General features: G+C 59.0%; 2 protein-coding genes across 3 annotated transcripts; both read left to right on the top strand.

The window, feature by feature from the left end:
* Window positions 1-6,431: 6,431 nt before the first annotated feature.
* On the top strand, window positions 6,432-16,042 carry LOC102576692 (homeobox protein otx5). Of its 2 annotated transcripts, XM_006264949.3 has the most exons (4): window positions 6,432-10,790; window positions 11,091-11,257; window positions 14,170-14,321; window positions 15,316-16,042. In XM_006264949.3, the coding sequence occupies exons 2-4, from the start codon at window positions 11,161-11,163 to the stop codon at window positions 15,937-15,939; spliced, it is 873 nt and encodes a 290-aa protein (XP_006265011.1). In that variant the 5' UTR covers window positions 6,432-10,790; window positions 11,091-11,160; the 3' UTR covers window positions 15,940-16,042. The 2 variants fall into 2 exon arrangements, with proteins under 2 accessions (XP_006265011.1, XP_059574303.1); XM_059718320.1 differs by lacking the exon at window positions 6,432-10,790 and having other exon boundaries at window positions 10,995-11,257.
* Window positions 16,043-20,185: 4,143 nt separating this feature from the next.
* Window positions 20,186-25,881, top strand: PRSS16 (serine protease 16). Its single transcript, XM_059718166.1, has 11 exons — window positions 20,186-20,622; window positions 21,436-21,535; window positions 21,889-22,018; window positions 22,186-22,309; window positions 22,423-22,500; window positions 22,746-22,793; window positions 23,050-23,322; window positions 24,241-24,382; window positions 25,074-25,253; window positions 25,328-25,473; window positions 25,659-25,881. Exons 1-11 carry the CDS (start codon window positions 20,455-20,457, stop codon window positions 25,710-25,712), a joined length of 1,443 nt encoding a protein of 480 aa, XP_059574149.1. The 5' UTR covers window positions 20,186-20,454; the 3' UTR covers window positions 25,713-25,881.
* Window positions 25,882-25,921: the final 40 nt, after the last annotated feature.

Below are 25,921 nucleotides of genomic sequence, written 5' to 3'. Positions count from 1 at the left end.
AGGCATCCGGCGACCCGTCTCGTTGCACCAGGCTGAGACCTGGGCCCCGAGGGGCGCGGGGGCTGCCGTGCCCAGCCGCCAGCTGGCCCCCACCCCCGGCCTGTCAGCACCCCCTGCCATCCCAGGAGATCAGGGCTAATTGCAGCCGGCAGGGATTAGTGACACACGCCCAAAGTCACCTCCTGCCGGGCCCTGGCCCCGGCCACCCCCCCGGATTAGCCGCTGAGACGACAGCTGCCAGGACCGCGGCCCTCCCTTCAGCCTGTCCCCCCCACCCGCCCCCCAAGTCCATCCGTCCCCTGCACCCCTCCTGCGTTTCCCCCCTGGGAGCAGGGATGAGCTCCTCTTACCCCTTTCCCTTCCCTCTGTTAATGGGGAATGCAACAGTTCCCCCATCCTGCCGGACTGGGAGAGCTGGGGAGGGAGTTGGGGACTAGGGGAAGGGGGATGCTCAATGGCTTCAAGTCCCTGGAGCCTGGTGACATCCAGGGAAATGGGAGCTGTCCGAGTACATGTGGAGGCCTTGGGTCCTCCATGCAGCGTGGGCCAAGAGATGCTACGGGGATAATGCTAAAGACTTGCGCCTCTTGCCCTCCATCCTTCGAGGTTTTGAAGACCCAGGTAGACAAAGCCTTGGCTTGGACAGTGGAGTTGGTCCTGGTCATGCTTGGAGCAGGGGTTGGACTGGATGTGACCTCCGGAGGTGCCTTCAACCCTCCTTGTCTGATTCTAAATAGTAAAGAGAAACTTTATAGGGAAAGTGTACGGGCAACAAGGGTGCTCGGTGCTATGGGACGAGACGAACGAGGCCAGGCCTGGTGGGGTTAGGAGAGAGGCGCTGGACGGGGGTTTGCACCCCACTAAAGTGCAGTCCTGGGGGATCGATTCCTGGCCATGTCTCGCCAGACAAGGACGAGGGGTCCCAGCGCGAGACAAGCAGGCCAGCAGTGTAACACCGACACCAGGACAGTCGTTTCCCCCATGTGAGATGAAAGGGGGCAGCTCGCAGGCACCGGGTGCCGGGGGAGCAGGCAGTTCAACCAGATCCACCCAGGGGCTGGGCCCGTGCTGGGGCAAAGGGGCATCGGGGTGTGTGGGGCACGGCTTTGGGGTCGCCACATCCTGGACCCTTGATGGCTGCGAGGGGGAGAGGAATGGGGGAAACCCTGCTTGGACCCCGTCGCTCTCACTTCCAGCGCTGCTTTCTCCTGCCCTGGCACGCCGGGGACCGGGCAAGATGGACCTAGGCTCTGACCCCGTCCACGGCAGCTCTCACGTTATGTCCCTGTATCTCTAAATCAGAAGCTGAGGCTTCTCCCGGCTGCACCCCCTTGGCTAGACCCAGAGACAGAGCTCTTTGCCTCCATGTTTCTCAGGTACCGAGAAGGGACACCCAGTTTGTGGCTCTTGATGCATCCCCTCGTTCCCGCACAAGCGTCACTCGCCTTTTGCCCTGGAAACGAAGCCCCCAGGGACCGGGCAGCGTGTCTGTAACTGCGGGAACTGATTCCAAGAGCTTTGGTTTTAAAAGGAAAAAAGCCACTGCTTTCCTTCACCACCTCCCAGCCCCGCAAATGGAAGTGGGTGTCTTTGAAGGTGCGCGGTAGGTGGGTCATTACGGTAATGGATAGCCCGGCTTGAATCTGCGCTTTCTGCATCCCTTTGGGCTCAGACACAGGGAGGTTTCCCCCCATGATCTTTGTCTCTCTGGGCTGTGTGATGCCCAGCTCCAGATTTAGAAACCCGCCTGCCCGTTCAGGCTTTCTTTCCACCCCTTTGCTCCATGCGTTTCCCGCTGCGAGTGGCTCTCCTGGCCTTCGGGAGCTTTGGCGGAGCAGCCGAACAACACGGGTGCTTCTGCGGGCGCTGCCTTGAGCTGGGCCTGACCTTTCCTGAGGCCTGAAGGCAAATGTGTTACGTTCCCCCCCTTCACCTTGCAAATTCACTGAAGGGAGGATGCAGGAGGATCCCGAGCCACACACAGAGGTGTGGGGGACATCCACGGACACTCGCGTGCAGCCACATGCGTGCGCGGAGAAGCCGTGTCTGGGACACGCGCAGACACCCACGTGCATAGACCCCCTGACACGTGTGCACACACACACACGCACACACCTTTCTCCCCAGACAAAGAGCTGCAGAAAATTGACTCCAGCCCTTCCCTCCAACTTGTCTTTCCTCCCTTAAGCCTTTGACCGCAGAGCGGAGCTGGGACCGAAGTGCTGCGCCCCCTTTTTAGTCTTCCAGGTTTTTGGGCAGCTCGTGAAGCTGCCGCCGGCTCTGGTGGAGCCAGGTCCTTTCCCTCTCCAACGAACAGGGGCATCAGCTCCTCGTACTTTAAAACGCTCCCCCCTCCCCAAAGCAAAAAGGACCAAATCGTAGGCACACGCCCGTGTACAAGCAAGCGCCCACCCAGCTCAGCCTGGAGCTGGCCGTGTCTCCTGCTTGCTTTAACGAGGTCCTTCAAGACGATTGCATGGTGACTTTCCGGTCTTTTCAGTGTGATGCTGGCTTTGGAAATCCTGCTGGTGGCCTATAGTGAAGAGCTCCTTCCTTCTCCAAAAGCAGCGTGAAGGCATCCCACCGTCTCCCAAGACAGCAGAGCTAAAGACAAATGACACTTAAAAATAAGGAGCTGCTTTTTCCCTCTGTTAATTCTCTCTCTCTATATATCTATATTTTAATCAACCTTATTTTAATTTTAAAGGGAGAGGTGAGAGAACCTAGCAATAAGCAGCAAGGGAGATGTGTTTGAGGCAAAATGTGTCCGTCTCAATGCAACGGGAATCCAGCATTTTCTCCTTCTAACTGGTGATGGTTTTATGAGTGACTTAGCAGGCCTCCTGCCATACGTAACATTTATGACGTGGTTCTCTGGTAAATTTAGCCCGGCCACAAGTACAAAGTAATGATCATGCCACGAATGGGTTAAGAGTGCAATAAATTTAGGCCAGCTGCGTGTGGAAAGTAGTGACGGCACAATTAATGCTTTAAATGTGCAATACATTTAAACCATTAGTTGCGAAAGGTGGGGATGTAGCGCATTTGCCTTCAGACCAGCCCCAGGTACAAAGTAATGATCATACAATTAATGGGTGAAGTGCGCAATAAATTTAGACCGGCCACGTGTGCAAAGTAATGATCACACAATCACTGGGTTCAATATGCGCTAAATTTAGACCAGCCACACGTGCAAAGTAATGATCATGCAATGAACAGGTCGCATATGCAACAAATTTAGACTGGCGACACATGCAAAGTAATGATTGTGCCATTAATGGGCGAAATATGCCATACATTTAGACCGGCCATAGGTGCAAGGTTGTTATCATGTCATAAAAATGACCATCCCGCTATGAAAAGAGCCGACCAGCTACAAAGTCAGTGCTTGAAAATGTGTAACAACTTTATAGCTAGTTCCTATCCTGCTTTAATTTGAACGTGGAGCAGGACCCTCAGACACTGCTGGCCTTGACACACATTCAAATGGCTTCTGTGTCTTTGCTTTGGACACTAGGAAGGGTGGACCTAGGATTTTGAAAAGGGGGTGGGTGGGGGGATGGGGTGGTACATCACCACGTCTACCAGGATGCAGCGTCTCATCAAGTCAAAAAGAAGCTTTACTAATGAGCTAGCGGCCTAGGGCTGCCTTATCCAGGTTACGATCAGAGCAAAAACAAATCTAACTTTTCCGGGATGTGCATTCATTTGCTGTCACATATCGTAGAGTCACAGACAACTCGGGCTGGAGGGGACCTCCGGAGGTCACACCCAGTCCAATCCCTGCTCCAAGCAGGACCAGCCCCAACTCCATCATCCCAGCCAGGGCTTTGTCTACCCAGGTCTTCAAAACCTCCAAGGATGGAGACTCCACCACCTCTCTGGGGAGCCTCTTCCAGTGCTTCACCACCCTCCTAGCAAGAAAAATTTTCCTAATGTCGAACCTCAACTTCCCTTGCTGCAACTGGAGCCCATTGCTCCTTGTCCTGTCGTCTGCTCCCACTGAGACCAGCCCCGCTCCATCCTCTTTGCAGCCCCCCTGCAGGGAGGTGAAGGCTGCTATTCAATCCCCCTCGGTCTTCTCTTCCGCAGACTGAATCAGCCCAGTTCCCCCAGCCTCTCCTCACCAGTCCTGTCCCCCAGCCCCACAACCATTTTCCTTGCCCTCCCCTGGACTCTCTCCAAGTTGTCCACAACTGCACAAAAACCATTGCAGACTGAGCAAAACGAATCACAGGTCATCTCTCCATTTGTCCTGCAGTCGCAACAACAAAGCAAGCATCTCTCTCAGATTCATAGAGCAGAAATCCTGCTGCCTCCATCCCCTCGGCAGGGCCTCCCGTGCCTCCCTGACTGTTATGTCCACACCTGTTTTTAGCCTGAGTTAAACCACGGCTGTCAAATGGGAGCTACGTTACCAGGAGCGGCTCCCAGACAGCACAACTGCAGGAGAAAAGTTTGTGTGCTAACAAGGAGGGAAGGCTGCCAACACATCCGGAGTGAAGAGTTTAGAAGGAATCAGGTAGACTCTGAGCCGTGAAGTCAACTGACCCCATCCCAGCTGCCTGAATAGGGATATTTTAAACCTTGGGTGGACCAGGAATCAAAGCAGGGGTGCAGTTGTACCACTGGGTATTAGGATCCTTCCCCCCCCCCCCGATCGATTTGTGGCCTGTCACAAGCATTTGATTGGGTTTCTTTAATTATTATTATTTGCTGTTACATTTGAAATAGTAGGCCATTGGCTCGCGGAGACTTTAATGCATGGGATTAGCCCCGATGTGCAGGAAATGTTCCCGTTTCAGAGAGAACGATGATGCCCTGATGCTTTGCCAAACTGGCGGGGCTGGACCTGTGAAAACGCAACCTTTTATTGTGAAAAAAATCCCCGTGTTGAAGTCCAGCTGTTGAATGCCGATGCACCCGTGCCCGTCAGCCCCAGCACGGGTGCGCATTCAGCTCCGATTCCGGTTAAAGTGGTATCCAGCCACAAAAATGTGCTGCCAGAGAAGGACGAGGGGAAGCCTGGTCTCAAAAGAGATAGCAAAGCGGGGTGGTCTTGTGGCCACCTGGCTCTGTCGAGGCCAACACGATGCCTCCAGGGCCAGGGGAAGGAAACCCGCTCCCCTCCGGGTTTTAATCCGTGAGGTCTAATTCCCATCATGTGAGATGCTCAAAGCAGGTCTGAGAGCGGAGCCCTGTCGGGAGCTCACCCCCTCGCCCCCCCTCTCCAGCCCTCCGGGAGAAAATCCCAAGCCTCCGGCTCCCAGACCCAGCGAGGGCAGAAAAGCGTGTGCTGCGTCTCTGTAGCCTGGGCCATAAATCTTCTCTCCAAATTCAGGTTAAGCTTTTCTTTTTTCTGCAGATTAATGGATCTCTGGCTCTTCCCGTTATCCTTTTAGCACATTTTTCTTTTTCCAGCTGGGCTTGTGGGGGGGGAGGTTATTATTATTTTTTTTTTCGGTAGCACTCCCGGGTTTGCTGTCCACCGAGGCAGCCTCGTATCGCGGGGCCTTTGCAAACAGATCTCTGCTATGTTCTCCTCTCCAGGACCCCTGCGGATCTCGGCCTGGACCCTCGGGGAACACAGGCACGTGGCAGGAAAGGTAAGATGAGCCCCAGGTGGTGGCTTGCGGGCAAGGGGGAATGGGGTGTCTGAGCTGGGGCTGGTCCCTATGGAGTTGGACCCTATATGAGTAGGCGGTTGGACCCTATATGACCCCCCGAGGTCCCTTCCAACCCTCATTTCCTATGATTTTGAAACGCAACTTTGGTTTTTGACCCATCCTGTCGCCAGCTGTAGGACTTTTACACCCCGAGAGCAGAGAGAGGGAGTTTGCCGGCGTCAGTCTGAAATCAGGAAGAAGGCAGGGCGCAGATGCACCTTCGAGACCAGCTGAATCAGAGATGCATCCGCTGTCGTGAGCTCCAGCTCGCTTCAGTGCTTTGAGAGCACCCCGCAGTCGCTAAAGGGAGGAAAAATCCCAAACATTTCTGCATTCGTTCCAGTCACAAAACAAGAGAGAGAGAAAGCTCCCGAACTGTAGCAAGCCCATCCATGGGCTTCTAACCCCCGGGGCGTAGGTTGTAGCTGTGTTGGTCTGAGGACACAGGCAGACAAGGCTCTTTGGGTAAATCTGGTATCTTTTATTCCACCAATTCATTTTTCCAACTGTTGGAGTTGGTTTAATAAAAGATACCAGATTTACCCAAAGAACCAGGTCGGCCTTCTAACCCCAGCGCATCCGTCGGATGCGGTACTTCCCGCCAGTGACCTCGGGTTTAGGATACTGGGTTACGTCGTTTCCTTTCTTTCCTCCTTCTCCATCCTGGGAGTGATGGAGTTTTGGGGGGTTCCCCCCATCTAAATTCATGAATTTAGATGGGGGGAACCCCCCAAATTGCCTTCTTCTTGTTCGCATTTTGGAATCTCAACCTAGTAAATATATAGAGAAGAAGAAGTACGCATTGCCTTCGAAAGCTTGTCTGCGGCCATCCTTACCAGAGAGCTGCTCCAATACAAGGCATCGCCCACAAAAATACTTGCCGAATCGATGGATCGCTTCCGGCTGAGCTGCAGACTCATGGAAAACCTTATCTAGAACCGATACAGCAGCAGACGTCCTATCCATCACCCTCTGCTTCCTTAAAAAGCCATTTTTAATACATTTATCTTGCCCTTTTGGGGTTCTTTTAGCATCCTGGAGGGTATATTTCAATCACTGGGGGTTGCAAATATACCTATATATCTATATCTATATCTAATCTAATGGGTTGAGATTCCAAAATGTGAACTATATCTATATCTATTGCTATCTAGATATCGATAGATAGATAGCTAGATAGATAGATAGATAGATTTTTTTCTTTAAGTACATACACATTTAATCATCAAGGATCTTCTTTCTTTTTTAGATAAAAGATTTCAAAGGGAAAGTTTTTGAAAGAGCCCAAAACTTCTCTTTTTTTTCAGTGCTTTCTAATTTCATCCCCGCTCTTTTTGTTTTTCCCGTTGCAAAGTTTATAACCTGGCCAGGGGAGGGGGGATAGAAAGGCTGATTCAAACTGGTACCTAACCCTGAATGAATGCAGATTTTTGGGGGTTAAAACTAATGGAAGGCAAAAATCACAATTCATTTCTTTAAAAAAAAAAATCTGCAAAAAAGGCCTAAGTGGTTTAGACACCCCAGCTGCTCCCACTTAAACACCCACTTTAGACACCCCCACTTAAAAAGCCTCTTTTTGTTTTCCACGCAATTTTAAACACTAGGGGTTTGGAAGTAGATTCAGGTTTTGCTTTATAAAAGGGGCCTTAAAGGACCTGTTCCCATCATGAGAACGAGGCGGCGATAGCCGATAGCCAAGCATCAGATCAAACAGAACAGGTTAAGGTGTTTTTTCATGAGAGAGCAAGGCATTTTATGACGGGGAGACCTGTCATCCCGTGTTTAAACCCACCACAAACCCATCCACTTTGAAGTGAAATAAAAAACGGGGGTGAACGACTTCCGGGCGCTGGAATCGCACCAGGGCAGCTCTTTGCTGGTCCCAAGGACCGGGCCGGTCCCCTTAGGGAGCGATCTGCAAATAGCATCGTGCCAGTATGTCCAGATTGGAAAAGGTTACATCCGGATCTCGGGAGAGGGAGGTCAAAAAGACGTGATTTTTCTTTTTAAGGAAGGAAATAGAGGATGGGGAGAAATATTTCTCTTCTCTGCCTGGGATCCATATCATAACAGAACCGACCAAACGCTTTTTGCTAAAAAGGGGAGATCGTCGCCAGAGTAAGAACGCGCGGCCTTCGAAAGCTTGTCTCAGTCCATCCTTACCAGACAGCTGGTCCAGTAAAAGACATCGCCCCCCAAAAATACTTGCTGAATTGAAGGATCGTTGCGCTGCTCGGCAATAAAAGACATGGCCAAAAAAATACTTGCCGAATTGATGGATCACGGCACTGGGCTGCAAACTCGGGGAAAACCTTATCTAGAATTGATGCAGCAACAAACCTCGTATCCATCCACGCTCTGCTTCCTCAAAAAGCCATTTTTAATACATTTATCTTGCCCTTTTGGGGTCCTTTTAAAGACCTTTCAGCAGCCCGGCGGATATATTTCAATCTGTAGGGCTCACAGACAGTATTGCAGATTATTTTCTGTTAATAGTACCATGGGTCTAGGAGAGAGAAAGACGCATGAATGCAGTTTTGAAGGGAGATGGAGCTAAAAAAACCCTGCAACCCCCCTCGGTTTCTCTTCTCTGCTTGCTGCAACCAGGCAGCTGGCTGGCGCACCTCATCCAAGGGCTTTAGGCTCAGGTGGACCTGTGGGTCCCCTCACCCGCTGTCCCGGATTTAGCAGGATTAGAAGAACCGTCATTTGACCGGAATTTGTCAAACCCTCGTTAACACCCCAACGCACCCCCTAAGGGAGGCTTATGTCCTCCAGACACCCCCACCCCTTCCACAAGCAGCTCAGGTCTTTGGGAACCAAAGAGGCAGTGGGGTGTCTAAACCACTTGGGCCTCGTTGCAGATTCATCCCTTGATATTTTGCCGGCTAGAGGCAGGTTCTGACTCCTTCCTGGACATAGGTGTCTCTCCCTTTCGGGGAGACCCTACTGGCGTCTCTCTCTTTTGGGGAGACCCAAGGGTCTCTATCTTTCGGGAAGACCCTGCTGATGTCTCTCTATTTTGGGCAGACCCTACTGATGTCTCTTTTGGGGAGACCCAAGGGTCTCTATCTTTTGGGGAGACCCTTTTGGTGTCTCTCTTTTGGGCAGAGCCTTCCGGGGTCTCTCTCTTTCGGGGAGACCCTTCTGGATCTCCATCCTCTGCAGATTTGGGGGCTCCCAGAGCTTTCTCCTCAGCCCTGTTTGAAGGCCCGTCTCCCAGCCCCTTCCAGAGCAGGGGGATGCCGGCGCCAATGACCTGCAAAGTGTCTGTCTGCCATTCATTTCCCCTCCTTTGCTTATCTGCCATGAGAGGAGCCGGGTCGGGGAGCTAATGAGCATCACCCTTTGCAAATTGGCACAGGAAGCCTTTTGAACGACACTCCCTTGTTTTGCAAACCCCCCTGTTGGTTTTTGGTGGAGAGAAGAGAAAGCAAGACCCCCCCCCCCAACCCCCCAGGTCTCTGAAGCAGCCCAGAGACAGCCTCCAACAGAGCGGGCGGAGGGGGAAGGACAGAAGCCGTGGGAGGGGAAACCCAAGCCCCTTCCCGCCCAGGGTCATACTAAACACCCAGAAGCAAGATAAGGTGACAATGCTCAAGGCCAAAAGCCAGGGTCAAAGAGGTCGAGAGAATAATAATAAAAGCACCAGAAAACCCAAATGTAACGGCAATAAAAGAGATCATCTCCCCCCCATCCCGGCTGGTCTGGCTGCTACGTTTGTGCAGCTCCGTGCGCGGGTGGGTGCACTTGCAAGAGGCTTTGGAGAGCGCTCAAGGGCGTTTCTCCCTCTGACCCGTCCAGCTCGGATCTGCCACGTCCAGCCGCCCGTGCCAAAGCAACCCACCCGACCTGAATGGGTCTGTGCCCAAATCCCCTGGTCCTGCTGGCTGGGATCTTCCCGCACAGCTTTGATGGGCAGCCCAACCTGGCAGCTCCCTGTGCTGCGTTTTGCCTTCAATCCCCAGCTCCTGGAGTCCCGTGAAAACCCAGCTTTGATTCGACCCATCTCCTAGCTCACCAACGAGGCACCCCAGCTCGAAACCCAGCCCGTTTTCCCAGCTAAGGGGAATTGCCCTTTATTGTCAGGTTGGATTCGCCGTTGCCTCCCGGCGACTGGACCGGTCTCGGTCGCATCTATTATGATTTTGTTTCCCCTCGGGTGCAATCCAGAGATTCCCGGACCCGAGCCCCGTCACGCTTGGAGCTGTACGAACTCTAATCAGCCCTTTCCTGGGCTCCCTTCGCCCCATAGACATGGGGTTTGGGTTTCAAATCCGGAATTGGGGGACTTGTAACCAACCCTTTACTGCTAGGCATCACTGCCCTTCGTTTGCTAGGCAGGGTTTGGGCAGAGTCAGGCCTGGAAATGCAGCCCGTGGAAAGGCATATACCCGCTACTTATTTATGAGCTCGTTAAAACCCTGGTAATTAACCCAAGCAAGTCCTAAGGCTGGTACGAGGGACCTGGGCCTGGGAAGGGAGTGCAAGGACTAGGGTGAAAGGATGAAACACTCGTGCCCCACTTTCACGGGGTCGCTGCGCACGGCAGCCAGGGGAGAAGGAATTAGGATTCTGCCTATGCAGCACGGCGCCAATTAGACCCGTCCTGAGCAGAGGACGCAGCTCATCCGTGGGAGGACGCCCAAGGTTGTTGCCCTGGAAGGGGGGGGCAGGATGGACACAGAGGGTCTCCCCACGGGAGCCCCTCTGCTCTCGTTAGCTGGGAGCCCTGCGTTATACCAGACCCTAGAGACCCTGGTTGGGATCAGGGCCCGGCGTGCTAGGTGCTGGACAGACTTCCAGCAAACAGCCCCCCCCGCAGAGACAGGGACATGCCCAGGGTTGCAGGGTTGCAGTGGCAGAGACCCCAGACTCCACTGGGCACCCTCATAGGGGCCTGGCAGCCCTGGGTTCGAGACGGGCACGGAGGGGTGGGGCGCGGACAGCTGAGCTGGGTGAAATCTGGGCATCTACCCCCGCCCAGAGCCCGGCCTGCGTGTTTGATGCTCCCGGCAAGACCCTCCCGTCTCTCGGCTAGCCCCGTCCCGGGGAGGACAGCTCCGCGCAGCCCACCCGAGATCTCCCCTGACCTATTTGCGGCCCTGCCAGGCGACTTCAAGGGTATGCATCGCCGGCCCTTAGCGTGTGCATGCGTGTGCATGCGTGTGCAGGCCCCTGCAGCGGTGGGGGGGGAAGCTAGGGACGAGGGGGTGGGGGTGTTGCTCTTGATTGAATTAATTAGCTGGCAGGGTGGAAAGGAGAGGGGTGGGCCTAGGTGCCCTGAAGGTGCGAATGCCCACGGCTGCTCCCTTTCCATTGGAGGAGCCTTGCCCCCCCCGCCCCCACCTTCCCCTCGCTTTAACCACCTCCCAGCAGCTTTTAGAGGAGATGCCCATCACTGCTGGGTCTTTTCTGTCCTAGGCTGCGGTGAAGCCGGCCTGGGACTCTGAGCCGCCCGGGGTCACCTAGCACCGGCCCCCACCCCCCGAGCATGATGTCTTACATCAAGCAGCCCCATTACACCGTCAACGGGTTGACCCTGGCTGGGCCAGGCATGGATCTACTCCATTCTGCCGTCGGATACCCAAGTAAGTGAATCGTTTTGCTCGGGCCAGAAAGAAATCCCCCTCGCCGGATGCGCGTCGCCGCGGTTGCAAGGGGGTCTGGCTGCCGCGCACCAGAATCAGCCGCATTCTCGCCCCTCTCGGGTCAGAGACCAGCGGAAGCCCGAAGCCTAGGTGCGGGTGTCCACGGGCTTGTCACTGATCCTCGTCGCTTTAGATATAGTCTGCGGACCCCCAGGAGGAGCCCGCGGACCCCCCGGTTGACAACCACCGGGATAGATGGACTCGCTACGTGCCGCAGCGGGTCAAATCTCACGCTTTCTAGAGCAGGGACGATGCCGAGGGGCTGGCTGCGGGGACACGGCAGGCGTGCAGCCCGGAGGGGACGAGGCCGAACCCGGTCGTTATCATGAAGTAGGGGGAGAGGGTAGCGGGGAGGACAGGAGAGGGGCGGGCAGGAGGAGTTTTCTTATCACGGGTGGAAATAACGCGGTCAGTGGAGAGCGGAGCCACTGAAACGGGTCCGGCTGGGTCACAAAGACCAGGCCCGGCTGGGTCGTCTAGTTAACGAGGGCAATGCATCGCGTTCCCTATCGCCAGCCAAAGAAACCTGATGCGGCTGTTACGGGAAGCTGGGAACCAGCTGAGACAGAGGGGGATAGAAACCCATTGATGGTGCTAATTATAGTGCTCGTCGTTATTTATTGGAATCGGGGTCATTATGAATATTGCTGTTGTCAGTCATCATCGACCTTGATGGCTATTATTATTAGTAGCGTCATCGATATTATTAGCGTCATTTATATTATTAGCGTTCTTGATATTGGCATGATTTCTATCATTACTATTAGCAATAATTATATACCATGTAAAATTATATTAATTATTATATGTAATAATTGTATTATGCGTAATAAAATAATATTCTATGGAATAATGCTCTATTATGCATAAGAGAATATTTTTCTATGACGTATACTAGACTAATAGTATATGTATACTGGAATAATATTCTATCATGTATAATAATATTAATAATGCTGTTCCTTAGCATGTGTATCACTGTCATTATCACCACTATTATTAACAGTTATAATAATAATGGATTTTATTTCTTCTCCATAATTGATCGATAATGATGATGATGATAAGTTATAATAGCAATTAATTTTATTCCTCTATAATTGATCAATAATGATGATGATAATGATAATGTGCCCTGTACTTCATCATAAGGAATAATAATAACAATAATAATAATTATTATTATGATTTCTCATGGTAAAGTACAGGGTACAAACCAGCTGTTTGAGACCGTCATGTTCCTAAAATTTAGCTCTCCCCCAGTCTTGTGCATATGCGTGCACGTGTGCATGCATGCATATGTGCGTGCACGTGTACATGCATGTGGGTGCATGCATGCATGCATGCGTGTGCGCATATGTGTGCTTGCATGTGTGTGTGTGTGCACGTGCACGTGCGTGTGTGTCTCCACTTGCCCCACACTAAGCATGTTGGAGTCCCAAAATATTTCAGTTGGGACCCACCTTTCACTCGGGTCCCCGGTGACCCGGGGCAAGGGGACCCCCACGCTGCCCTACCCGCATCCTCCTCCCGTGGGCAGGCCGTGGGGCAAGCAGTGCCCGGGGAGGGGGGCTGCCTTCTCCATGTTAGCTGCTGCCTTGGGGGCTCTTATTCGAGCACCTGCAAGCTGCTTGTTTGCAAACCCCAGGCCTGCTTGTTTGCAAACTCTGGGCTATCTCATCCAGACAAGACGGTTGCAGGAACACCAGCCTGTGCCGGACATTTGGTTCCTCTCCCTGGGGCATTCGCCCGCCGGGAGGGCACCGGGCGGCTCGCACGGAGTCAGTCCAGCTCAGGAAGTCCGGTTGGTTGCGTGTTATTCTCCGGCCCCGTGGAGCGTGTGCCACGTTCCCATCACATGGGAGAAGCACGCCAGCGAGACGCGGCACGTCCAAGCAGCTGCGGGGAGCTCGGGGAAACTTCGAACCGGCCGGGACCTCATCTCGGCGCGGGGAAGATTTAGGCTTTGGGCAGAGAAACCGGTGCCTGCGGGAGCTCTGGGGGTGTCGGATCCAGCGGTGAAGGCTGTTTCCAAACCCAACCTACTGCAAAATTGTCTGCCACCATGTCAGGAGAACTGTGCAGGTGGATCCTGGGACAGGGGATGCTTATCCTCAGCAAGGAAATGTTATTTAGGATTCATCCCGGGCCGACGGGCCCGCTTGTGCTTTGCCCCGGGATAACATGGTTCATCCCGGGATTGTAGAAAATCCTGCAGACGGGCTCTCCGGAGGTCACATCCAGCCCGACCCCCAGCCCGAGGCAGGATCGGCCCCGTCCAAACCAGCCCGGACACATCCGGCATCGACCCCCTGAGCAAAACCACCCTCAGCCCTGACACCGCACCCAAACCTGCCCCGGGAAAAGCAGGGGGGCGCAGGGGGCAAATCCTGCTGCTGCCGGGGGGGTCATAGGTGCTGGAGAGACCCCAGGACGAAGCTGTGGAAGGCAACCCCCCCGCCCAGTCCATACCAGTGTGACCAGGGGGGAAATAAGGCAAAATCCCAGCACGATTCTTCCGCTCAAGATCCTGTCCCCGGATGGAGCGGGGGCCACTCGCGCACTGCTGGTCTCTTCCCCCTCCCGTTCTTCCTATTCCCCATCCGTTCTGTCTCTGCTTTCCCTGCCTCGCTTTGCCCTAAAACACTCAGTTTGCCCCCGGACTCGAGCCCAGCAGACCCCCCAGCAGCCTCCACCTTTAGGACCAGGCTCCCCGCTCCGTGTCCCCCGGGGGGATCGCGCCCGGGGGTCGGGGTTTCTCGTAGACGGACGAGAGTCAGGCAGCCCCGGGGGGCTCCGGGGGAGGAGGCCGCCTTGCTTCTAACCTTGTTCTCCCCCCGCGCGTCCTGCAGCCACCCCTCGGAAACAGCGCCGGGAGAGAACCACCTTCACGCGGGCGCAGCTGGACATCCTGGAGGCGCTGTTCGCCAAGACCCGCTACCCCGACATCTTCATGCGCGAGGAGGTGGCGCTGAAGATCAACCTGCCCGAGTCCCGGGTGCAGGTGAGGTGGGAGCGGGGGCAGGCGGGGACCCACTGCGCAGGTGGGCGCACTGAGGCTGGCGCCAAGGCGGGGGCAGCTGAGTTGTCTGCATGACAGCTCCCTGCCTCGGTTTCCCCACTCGGCTTTGCTCCCCCCAACCAGTCCCAAAGTGTCTGGGGGGTGAGATGCAGGGGAGGGGCATGACAGCTCCCTGCCTCAGTTTCCCCACTCAGCTTTGCTTTCCCCCAACCGGGCCCAAAGTGTGCGGAGGGGTGAGATGCAGGGGAGGGGCATGACAGCTCCCTGCCTCAGTTTCCCCACTCAGCTTTGCTTTCCCCCAACCAGTCCCAAAGTGTCTGCGGGGGTGAGATGCAGGGCAGGGGCATGACAGCTCCCTGCCTCAGTTTCCCCATTCGGCTTTGCTTTCCCCCAACCAGTCCCAAAGTGTCTGGGGGGGTGAGATGCAGGGGAGGGGCATGACAGCTCCCTGCCTCAGTTTCCCCACTCAGCTTTGCTTTCCCCCAACCAGTCCCAAAGTGTGCGGAGGGGTGAGATGCAGGGGAGGGGCATGACAGCTCCCTGCCTCGGTTTCCCCACTCGGCTTTGCTTTCCCCCAACCAGTCCCAAAGTGTCTGCAGGGGTGAGATGCAGGGGAGGGGCATGACAGCTCCCTGCCTCGGTTTCCCCACTCAGCTTTGCTCCCCCCAACCAGTCCCAAAGTGTCTGGGGGGGTGAGATGCAGAGGAGGGGCATGACAGCTCCCTGCCTCAGTTTCCCCACTCAGCATTGCTCCCCCTAGCCAGTCCCAAAGTGTCTGGGGGGGTGAGATGCAGAGGAGGGGCATAACAGCTCCCTGCCTCAGTTTCCCCACTCAGCTTTGCTCCCCCCAGCCAGTCCCAAAGTGTCTGGGCGGTGAGATGCAGGGGAGGGAGGTCTTGCAATGCCCCCAGCCAGTGCCAGGGCAGGGGGGCACTCATGCTCACCCCCTTCCCCCCACCCCCCCCCGCAACACCAGGTCTGGTTCAAAAACCGTCGGGCTAAATGCCGCCAGCAGCAGCAGCAAAGCACGGGGCAGGCCAAAGCGCGGCCGGCCAAGAAGAAGAGCTCCCCGGCCCGCGAGCCCAGTGCGGAGCCCAGTGCCGCGGGGCCCTACAGCCCGGCGGGGCCCGGGCCGGCCGGCACGCCCAGCTCGGCGCCGGGAGCCACCGTGTCCATCTGGAGCCCGGCGTCCATCTCGCCCATCCCGGACCCGCTGGCGTCGTCGGCCGCCCCGTGCCTGCCGCGCTCGGCGCCCTACGCCATGACCTACAGCCAGGCGCCCGGCTACGGCCAGAGCTACGCCGGCTCCGGCTCCTACTTCAGCGGCCTGGACTGCAGCTCCTACCTGTCCCCCATGCACCCGCCGCTGGGCGCCCCCGGCGCGGCGCTCAGCCCCATCGCCGCGCCCAGCATGGGCAACCACCTCAGCCAGTCGCCGGCCTCGCTGTCCAGCCAGGGCTACGGCGCGGCCGGCCTGGGCTTCGGCCCCGTCGATTGCCTCGACTACAAGGACCAGACGGGCTCGTGGAAGCTCAATTTCAACGCCACGGACTGCTTGGATTATAAAGACCAAAGCTCCTGGAAGTTCCAGGTCTTGTGAAGCCGGGGTGGGGGCGACACCCCATCTCTACCCCCCGCCCCCTCGGCCCCGCTCCGTGCGAGGCGTGCGAGCACGGGGCTTGGTGTGAGCCCCCCCCCCCCCCTCCACCTTGCGTCTCCTGGACTCGGGGGAGCGGAGGATGGGGGCGTCGCATCCAGTAGCCCCCCTTTTCTGGCTCCCGGCCGCATAGACTTGGGCTGAGACCCGTGGCAATATAACGCCCTCCGGCCTGGCTCGGATTCACCTCCATCGATGTCCCGCGCCGGGTCCCGCTCTCCCGCCCGCGACGTTGGGGGGAGCGGGCCCCAGCACCCCCGTCCGGCACCCGTGGGACCGGGGCCGCCTGACGCTCGGACACCTGGGCTCTCTCCCAGCTCCGGTCTTCTTGCCCCCTTTTGATTTCCAAGCCAGGCCCAAAGGATTTGGGCGCTTTTTTCCCCCCCCCTTAGGGTTCAAACACCAGGGTTTGGGGAGGCTCGTTTGCTTTTAGCGATCTTTATCGGGACCCCGAGCCCCGGAGGAGACGTGCGAGCTTGCTGCACGGGCGCGGGGAGGTGGCGTGAAATAGTCGGGGCAAGACGAGGCCGGCGGGACGCTCCCAGCTCCAGGAGTGGGGTTTCGGGGCCCTTTTTAGTCCTTCAATCCCCCTTTCCAAGTCCTTCTCGACCGCCTCTTCACCACGTCCCCGCGGCCCAGGTTTGAGGGCTCATTTTCCAGGGGGTGGAGAAACAAGGCAGGGGAAGGAGTAATAAATACGGGGCAAAGAAAGGTCCCATCGGCGTAAGGAATCTAATATATATATATTTTTCTCTCTGTGTGTGTCTGTGCGCCCTAAAAAGTCCCCGCTTCGACCTACCAAGCCTGCTTGGTCCCTGGGGTAGAGGCCGTCTTTAGTCTAGTTTTATTCTAGGTAAATTCAAATGTTTCTTTCTTTCTTTTTTTTTTTTTGGCTCTAGCAGACAATGGCGACGCCGGCGGTTTTTTGATGACTTGAGCTATTTATTATTGTCGTTAGGACGGGCAGTTTTTGCCCCCCCCCCCCATTTCTGCTGGTCTGAGGTTTAAAAAAAAAGCAAAAAAAAAGAGAGAAAAAGAAAAAAACCTTTAAAAAAATAATAATAAAAACCAAGTGAAAACCAGACGTAGGGATCCGGCGTGGGGTTATTTTGGGGAGGGAGTAGGGTGGGGGCGTTGATTCATCGGTGATTTTTGCAGTTGCTAATTGGTGGGTTCAGATGGGTGGGAGCTTAAGTGTGTGTGTGTGTGCGTGTGTAGTCTTGGATGCCAGGGTTGTGCGTTTGTGAGTGTGAGACACCTGGGTTCTGCCTGTCTGGGGGTATCTGGGTTGTGCGTGTGTGTGTGTGTGCATCCATCTGGGACACGTGTGTGTGTGTGCGTGCGTGCATCTGAATGCCTAGGTCCTGTGTGCGTGTGTGTCCCTGTCTCGGACACCTGGGTTTTGTGAGTGTGTTTGCACACCTGGCTGGTGCCAGGGAAAGGCCCCGGCGCTGGGGGCATAGCCCCCCCCAGCACACACATGTCCGCACTGGGAGCCACTGGGACCAGCTGGAGGTGCCCGGGTGCAGGTGAGTGGGGGGAGCCGCCTACAGCTTGGGGGGTGGGGGCTCCCTGCCCCCCGCCCTGTGCTTCTCTTCAAAGCGGGGGTCTTTGCAACGGACAGTGGCTTCACACCTGGAGTTAATCCGGAGTCACTGCTGTTCCTTCACAGGCCCAGCTCCTGCCCCTGGGTTGGGGTGGGGCAAGCCCACCTGCCCTACTTGGCCTCCGTTAGCCACCAGTGTTAATTGTCCCCCCCCTTCCAGAGCCAGCTGCCCACAACAAACATGGCCGTCTCGGCTTCAATGCCCCCTGCTTCATGGGACTGCCCCCCGCCCAGCCCCCTCTTGCTGCCCCCCGGGGAGCCCCCCTTGCCCCAGCCCCCCCTCCCCCGTTTGGGCAGGTTTCCTGGGGAAGCGGAGACGGCCATGTTGGTTGAGGGCAGGGCCCCCCGCTTATATGGGGCTCGACCCCACGGGGAGGGCCTGATCCTGGGGCCCCCCCAGAGCTGGGCGGAGAAGCCAGGCATCCCGGTCCCCAGCCCTGAGTCCCGGGGGGGGAGCTGGAGCTGGCTTTGTTATTTTTACTGATCTAATTTAGCAAATGTCCCAATCCTCTTAGCGCCCCCCCCGCCCCCCCCAGTAACTGAATTAGACGAGATTATCGGGGCCCCGGGCGGACGCTGACAAATTGCTGCGGCGATGGGTGGTGACAGCTGTGCCCCCCAGCCCTGGGCACGAGCCCTGCCAGGCTGGGGGGGTTGGGGGCCTCTAGAGCCCCCCCCCCCCCCCCCAGGCGGCCGGGCTCTTAATTAGGGCCAGCTAACGAATGTTGTCTGGAACAGTCCCTTGCCCTTTGACCCCTAAATCCACCCCCCCCACACCCCCCCACCCAATGGGGTCTGAGCCAGGGCTGCAGGTGCCCACGTGACCCCCCCCATGGGAATTCACCTGGCACACGCATCATCACACTCACACACATAGACACACATGTTCATGCACGGGCATGTGCTCTGTGTAGAGGTGTGCACAAGCGCACACAGCATCCCCTGTCTTCTGTGCGTGGTGGTGAGCTCACATACACATAGGTGTGCACACACGCACACAGAGTCATACTTTCTCCTTTCTCACACACACACACACACTCATCCTCTATGCAGAAGCATGTGCACACACACACACACACAAGCATACTGGCTGCATAGTCAATGTGTGCGTGTGCATTGCACACACACAATCATACTGGCTATAGGCACACGCGTGCACACACAAAATCATACTGGTTACACAGACATGCGCAGGCACACACACACGTAGATATCTAGACATGCATGCGCACACACAGTCATACTGATTGCACGCCCACATACACACAACCGCACGTACCACCATACTGGTTTTACAGATGCATATGTACACATACAAGCACAATCATAGTGGTTACACACACACATAAATGCACAATCATACTGGTTACACCACCACGCACACAGACACAAGCGTGCCCATGCACACGCAATTGCACCCAGTGGGGTGTGGGGGCAGGGGGCTGCAGGTCGGGAGTGAGGGGCACCAGACCAGAAATGCCCCCCCATTGCTAATCCATGGCCTCCTGGCAGGTGGGGGGGAGGAGCCCCCAGGGTGGGGGGGACGGACAGTAAATTAATCCCCGACCTGTCAGCAGGTTTTAACGAGATGGGCAGATTGGAGCCTAATCTGCCCTGATCCGGGGGAGGGGGGCACCTTGGGAAGGTGAAGCAGGGGGAGGAAGGGGTCCTGGGGGGGCTGGGGGGCTGGGGGGGAAGGGGGTGGGGGGCCATGATGGGGGGGCGGACAAGGGAAAGAAGGTTAAGCTTGGTTTAAAATGTCTAATGAAGAGGATAAGTAGGGGCAGGGGGGTTGTGGGTTGGGAGTGGGAGGGCTGGGGGCTGCGGGTCAGGGGTGGGGGGCACCAGACAAACCCCCACCCCCTGCCGCAATCCCAGGGCCGGTGACTTGGGGGGGGCCATGCTCAGTGGGTCCCTTTTCCCGGGGGGCGGACGCCTGGGTTCCTCCCCCAGCTCTGGGAGGGCAGTGGGGGGCAGTGGGTGGAGCAGGGGGAGTTTGGGAGCCCGGACGCCCGGGGCCCCCCCTCTAGCTGGGGGCGGGCTGCGGTGGGGGGCGGGGGCCGGGACACCTGGGTTCGCTCCCCGGGGCCCGGGCCAGGCAGAGCGGGGCAGGAGCCAGGATGGGCAGGCGGGGGTCGGGGTCGGGGTCGGGGTTGGTGCTGGGGTTGGGGCTGGCGCTGCTGGCGCTCGCCCAGGCAGGTAAGGGCGGTGCTTGGCGCTGCACACCCGGAGCCGGGACGGCTGGGCCCCTGGGGGGGCAGTGGGGGCTAGTGGGGAGAGCAGGGGGGTCTGGACCCTTCGGGGATGGTGCGGGGTCTAGTGGGCAGAGCGGGGGGGTCAGGAGCCCCGGACCCTTGGGTTGTCTCCAGAGCTCTAGGGGGGCAGCGGTGCCTGATGGTTAAAGCAGGGGGGACACCTGGGTTCATCTCCCCAGCCTTGGGAGGGGGCATGGGGGGGGTCTGGTGGGATAACACAGGGGGCTGGGAGCCCACACTCCTGGGTTTGCTGGGGGGGAAGTGGGGTCTAATGGTTGGAGCGGGGGAGCCCGGACACCTGGGTTCAGCACCCGCCATAGCGCATGTGACCCCCCAGCCCGGGCGGGAGGGGGGCTGGGACGCGGCGTCAGGAAGCTTCTGACATCATCACCCCCCAGCAGGGATTTCCCCTCTGAAGCCGGGGTGGGGGCGCATAGGGGGCACCACGGGCCTGGGCAGGGGCAGCTCGGGGGCCGAGGCCTGGTGAACACGGGTCACGTGTGCGACGGGGCCAGAGGCTGGGGCAGGACCCGGGACCCCCTACCCCCAACTGCCCCCTACTCCCACCCGTGCGTCTCTGCCCCCCCAGGGAGGAACATGCAGCTGCTGCGGGTGCAAGTGGCGCAGCTGCGGGAGGCACGGGCGGTGCAGGCGGTGTCCCAGCATGCCCTGGGGCGGGGGTCACCCCCCCCGACCCCCGCTGAGGGCTCCCTGCCCCAACCCCTGGACCACTTCGACCGGCTCGAGCTTCGCACCTTCCCCCAGGTGAGAGCCCATGGGGGGCGGGGGGACCTGCCTGGCTTGGCCCAGGGTTGCTGGGCACATGCGTGTGTATGCACACATATGTGCATGGGTGCCTCAGGTGTCTGCCCACACATGTGGCAGAGTGGGTGCAAAGCAAGGAGCCAAGAGGCTGGGATTGGGGGGGGGGGGTAGGATGGGACCCCGGATGCCTGAGTTCTATCGGCAGGCTGCTGCCGACACACACATGTGCATGTGCACACATGTGTGTGCACAGCCCTGTGTGAGCGCAAGCCAGGCTGCTGGGAAGATGCATGTGCACATGTATTGGCACGCACATGTGTGAGCACAGAAGCACCCCCGCCCCGTGCAAGCGTGTGCCAAGCTGCTGGGAAGACCCTAGCATGTTCACACACTTGTATGCATGTACAAACACACAAGCACCCTCCCTTTGCAAGTGTGCCAGGCTGCTGGGAAGACAGATGTGTGCTCACACACTTGTGTGCATGTGCAAACGCACAAGCATCCCCTGCTTTGCAAGTGTGCTGGGAAGATGCATATACATGCACACATACACACGTGTGAGCACACTACTCTGGTGCAAGCATGTGCTGGGGGCACACACTGGCCTACACACATATATGGGCACACCCCCACCCCATATGGGCACATGCCAGGGTGCTGGGGGACACCTCCCCCTGCACATGCCTGGAGGCGACCCCTATACAAGTGTGGGCTCAGCTGCTGGGGACCCACGTGTGTATGTGCATGCCCACACACTTGTGCTGCACACACGCACTGGAGACCGACACCCCCAGCTCCCCCGTCTCCCTGCAGCGGTTCTGGATCAATGCTGAGTTCTGGCGCCGCCCGGACGGGCCCGTGTTCCTCTACGTCGGTGGCGAGAGCGCCCTGTCCCCCTTCTCCGTGCTTGCAGGTGAGGGGGGGGTTGGAGGGCCCCCCTGGGCCTGATCCGGGGGCACCAAGCGGCTCAGAGTGAGGCAGGGTGGGGACAGGGGCTTCCTGGGTGGTGTTACACTCAGCCGTCATCCCCTGCTCCACCCCAGAACTGGCTGCATCATGGGCCTGGCAAGAGCTGGGATGGGGGAGACCAATCCGGGGGCACCACACGGCTCAGAGCGGGGTGGGGAGGAAGCGGGCAGGGGACCGACTTGGGCGGTGTTACACTCAGCCGTCACCCGCTGCCCCACCCCAGAGCTGGTCGCATTGTGGCCCTGGTGTGGGAGGGGGCAGCCGTGGCCAGCGCCCGCTGACAGGGCCGTGTCCCAGGGCACCACGTGGAGCTGGGCCGGGCACACGCGGCGCTGGTCGTGGCGCTGGAGCACCGCTTCTACGGCGCCAGCCTCAACGCGGACGGGCTGCGGGACCGGCCCCTGCGCTTCCTGTCCAGCCAGCAGGCGTGAGCGGACCCCCGGCCCGCTCCCCGCAGTGGAGGGGAGCGCGGTGGGATGGGGAGAGCAAGGGGCGCTGGGGCCCGGACCCCTGGGTTGCCTCCCCCCAGCTCTGGGACGGGGTGGGCTATGGGGGGGTCCCCGGTCTCACCCCCCCCTCCTCCGCGCCCCCCAGCCTGGCCGACGTCGCTGCCTTCCACCAATTCGTGACCCACAAGTTCAACGTGTCGCGGGGCAGCCCCTGGGTGGCCTTCGGGGGCTCCTACCCCGGCGCCCTCGCCGCCTGGCTGCGCGTCAAGGTAGCGGGGGGCAGTGGGCAGAGCAGGGAGTCCTCTCCCTGCTGGGAGTGGGGCTTCGTGGTGGGAGCAGCGGGGCCTGGCACTGATGGGGGGGCCTTTCCCTCTCCCCCCAGTTCCCCCATCTCATCTTCGCCGCCGTCGCCTCCTCGGCCCCCGTCCGGGCCCAGCTGGACTTCGCCGCCTACAACCAGGTGTGTGTGTGTGTGTGGGGGGGGGGGGGGGGGGGGCAGGAGTCGGGGGGGGGACCCCGGAGTCCGTGCCGGGTTCAGATCCTCAGGGTGGGGTGGGGGTGGGGGGGGAGTTGTGCTGTGCTGCCTGCATCGCCCCCCCCGTGGGGCAGCTTCTGTAGGGGGCTGGTTAACCCATTCCGGGATGCCCCCACTTCCCAGCATGCTTTTGGGGCTGCACTCACCCCCTCACTGTGTGCCCCCCCCAGGTAGTAGCGGCCAGCTTGTCGGACCCCCTGGTGGGCGGCTCCACAGACGTAAGTGATGGGGCGGGGGGGGGACAGTCACGGTGCCCCCCCCCAGCTTTGGGGTGTCCTGGCTGTCCAGCTCTAACCACTGCACCCCACTCCCTGCCAGCCCTGGGGGGGTGGGGGGACAACCCTGGAGTCCTGTGCTAACCCCCCCCAACTCCAACCATGCCCCCCCTCACTGGGCACAGACCCCAGGTGTCTGGCTCCCCCCCCAACCCTAACCCTGGCACCTGCCCCAGTGACCCCTGCCCTGTGCCCACAGTGCCGGGCAGCGGTGGCCGCGGCCTTCGCGGTGCTGGACGAGCGGCTGCGCGGGGGGCGGCTGGCAGAGCTGGCGCAGGATTTCGGGGTGTGCGGGGGGGTGCTGGGCCCGGACGACGGCGCGGAGCTGGCGGCTAGCGCGGCCGACGTTTTCATGGCGGCCGCCCAGTACAACAGCGAAGCGCTGCCCGGCGCCCACGTGGCCCCCGTCTGCGCCCTCATGACCGATGCCGCCCGCGGGGACCCCTACCGCCGCCTCGTCGCCCTCAACCGGGTGAGGGGGGCCTGGGGGTTGGGCTGCGGGGAGTTGGAGGGGAGCTGTGGGGTGTTTGGGTGGGGCTGGGGGTGTTTGTGGGGGTCTGGGGGGCATTTTGGAGGATCTTGGGGTATTTGGGGGTGTTGGGGGGATGCTTGGGGGGCTGGGGGCATTTTGGAGGGGCTGGGGGGGGGCAGCGTGTGGGTCCCAGCTGGGCTGAAGCCTTGCAAACTGATTGCAGTGGCCTCTGGGCCTGCTGGACTCTGTCTCCCATGATGCACCAGGAGGACAAGGGAGAGGGGCCTCAGGGCAGCTGCTGCAGAGCATCATGGGAGCTGGAGTCCCAACCCCCCCCAGCTGCTGCAGCTCCCGTGGGGCAGGGGGTGCGTGGGGGGTTGGGGGCAGCCGGTGCACGTCCGTACCTTTGTATACGTGTGCAGGAGCAGGCGCATGTGTGTGGGTGCGTGTAGTCGTGCCTGTTGGTGTGCGTGCACACACGTGTCAGCTTGCACGTACACAGTGGGCATGCGTGTGCACATGGACACACCTGTACCCTTGCCCATACACACATGTGGGTGCATATGTGTGTGTTTATATCTCTGTGTGTGTGTGTGTGTGTATGTACGTATATGTAGATATAAAATGCATATATGTGCACACATGTGTGTGGTGTGTCCACATGTGCACAGAAATGCGTTTACGTGTATGTATGTGTGCACACACGCAAATGTGTGACTGTGTTGTGATGTCTGTGTGCAGCCCCATGTGCCTGCCCTTGTGTGTGCGCATCCAGCTGCGAGTGTGTGCCCATGTGCGCCTGCCTGCATGTGCTCATGGGTGCTGAGGTGTGCACCCCCCTGGGCCCACCTGCTGCTGCAGGGACATACGGTGCACGCTGATGTGTGGGCCTGACACGTGTGTCGGGGGCGGGGCCAGGACGTGCTGCGGCACACGGGGCAGAACTGCACGATGGCGTCGCGGGCAGGCGCCGTGGCCGAGCTGCGTGGCGTGGGGCTGCAGCTCGTGGGCCCCGGCGAGCGCCAGTGGCTCTTCCAGACCTGCACCGAGTTCGGATACTGTGAGTTGCGCCCCCCTCCGGCCCCCTGGCCCCACTCTTGCCCCCCACCCCCTGGGCCAAAGGGGGGGCTCCAGGGTCTCTACAACCCCCTGCAGGGGTCCAGATGCCCCCTGAGAGGGCTTTATGCACATGCATGTCTTCATTGCACACTCATGTGTGAGCATGTGTGCCCCCCTCGCATGCAGAGGCTGTGCAGGGCCCGGCTTGTGCATGCAGTGTTTGCACATGGGCATGTGGGCATTCATGTGCAGGTGAGGGGGCGTGAGCATCCACAGGCCCTGCCACACGTGTGCACGTGTGTGTGCTTGTGTGTTTGCACATGCATGTGATGGGTGCGCCCCTCCATTTCTTCCCCCGCATGTGTGTGTGCCCCGTCTCCCCGTGAGGGGACACGTAGGCCCCAACACACGCATGTGCATGCTCTCCTGCATGGATCATACAAAGAGTCCCCCTGTCCTCTCCCACTCAGGCGCACTCTAACACACACACACACATGCACACACTCACAGGCCCTGATATGCTGCGCAGAGGTTGTGCACACCTATGGCCTGACACACGTGTGCACGCCCCCCTGCACAGAGCATAAAGAGATGTCCCCGTTCCCCCCCATGTGTGCTCACACACACACACACAGAGGCTGTGCAGAGGTTGTGCACGCGCACGGCCTGACACGCGTGCACACACCCGACAGACCAGACGTGCGAGGACGCCGCCTGCCCCTTCTCGCGCGCCGTGACGCTGCGCCGGGAGCTGAAGCTGTGCGCCGAGGTCTTTGGGGTGCCCCCGGCCCGCGTGGGCCCGGCCGTGGCCTTCACCAACGCCTGCTACGGCGCCGCCCGCCCCCGCGCCGCCCGCATCCTCTTCATCAATGGTAGGGGGGGTCCCCAGTGCCTCCCAGTCTGCCCAGTCCAGCCAACCCCAGTCCCACCCCCCTGCCCCATGCAGGCGACATCGACCCCTGGCACGCGCTTAGCGTGACGCGGACCGAGACGCCCGCCCGCCCGGCCGTGCTGATCCGCGGGGGCTCGCACTGCGCCGACATGGCCCCCGCCCGGCCCGCCGACCCCCCCGCCCTGGTGCGGGCCCGGCAGGTGAGACCCCCCCCCCCCCCCGCTCTAACCACTCCCCCCCACTCCCCTCCCCGCCCCAACAGAGGGGGGTGGGGGGACTCCTGGGGGGGTGGGGGTCCTAAGAAGGGGTGTGACCACACCTGGAAGGGGGCGGAGCCTTTGGGGGGACCCCCCCCTTGGTGACCCCCCCCTTCTGTCCCGCACAGCTCGTCGCGGGCCACCTCCAGCGCTGGCTGCAGCAGGCCCCCCCCGACCCCTGACCCCCCCCGCACCAGGGGGGGCAGCAGCTTTTTCTTACTCTGCTTTGTATTGTAATGGGGGCGGGGGGGGGTCCAGGGGTGGGGGGGTGGGGGGGCAGGACCCCTGGGGGCTGGGGGGTCCCCGGATTCCTGCTTTGCTTTTATACCCCAATAAAAGAGGTGCAAACCCGCCTGGCTCCACGTCACTGGGGGGGCGGGGCAGGGCGGGG

The sequence above is a fragment of the Alligator mississippiensis genome, chromosome 15 (assembly GCF_030867095.1).
Source record: "Alligator mississippiensis isolate rAllMis1 chromosome 15, rAllMis1, whole genome shotgun sequence".
Lineage (NCBI taxonomy): Eukaryota > Metazoa > Chordata > Crocodylia > Alligatoridae > Alligator > Alligator mississippiensis.
Note: the sequence above shows the minus strand (reverse complement) of the source record. Positions and strands in the feature narration are given on the sequence as shown.

Bases quoted from the DNA above. Each gene is read 5' to 3' on its own strand.
- PRSS16 (XM_059718166.1), top strand. From the start codon at position 20,455: ATGCAGCTGCTGCGGGTGCAAGTGGCGCAGCTGCGGGAGGCACGGGCG. The intron at 22,019-22,185 runs GTGAGCGGACCC...CGCGCCCCCCAG, and splicing joins TTCCTGTCCAGCCAGCAGGC to CCTGGCCGACGTCGCTGCCT. The intron at 23,323-24,240 runs GTGAGGGGGGCC...GGGCGGGGCCAG, and splicing joins GCCTCGTCGCCCTCAACCGG to GACGTGCTGCGGCACACGGG.
- LOC102576692 (XM_006264949.3), top strand. From the start codon at position 11,161: ATGATGTCTTACATCAAGCAGCCCCATTACACCGTCAACGGGTTGACC. The intron at 11,258-14,169 runs GTAAGTGAATCG...CGCGTCCTGCAG, and splicing joins TTCTGCCGTCGGATACCCAA to CCACCCCTCGGAAACAGCGC. The intron at 14,322-15,315 runs GTGAGGTGGGAG...CCGCAACACCAG, and splicing joins TGCCCGAGTCCCGGGTGCAG to GTCTGGTTCAAAAACCGTCG.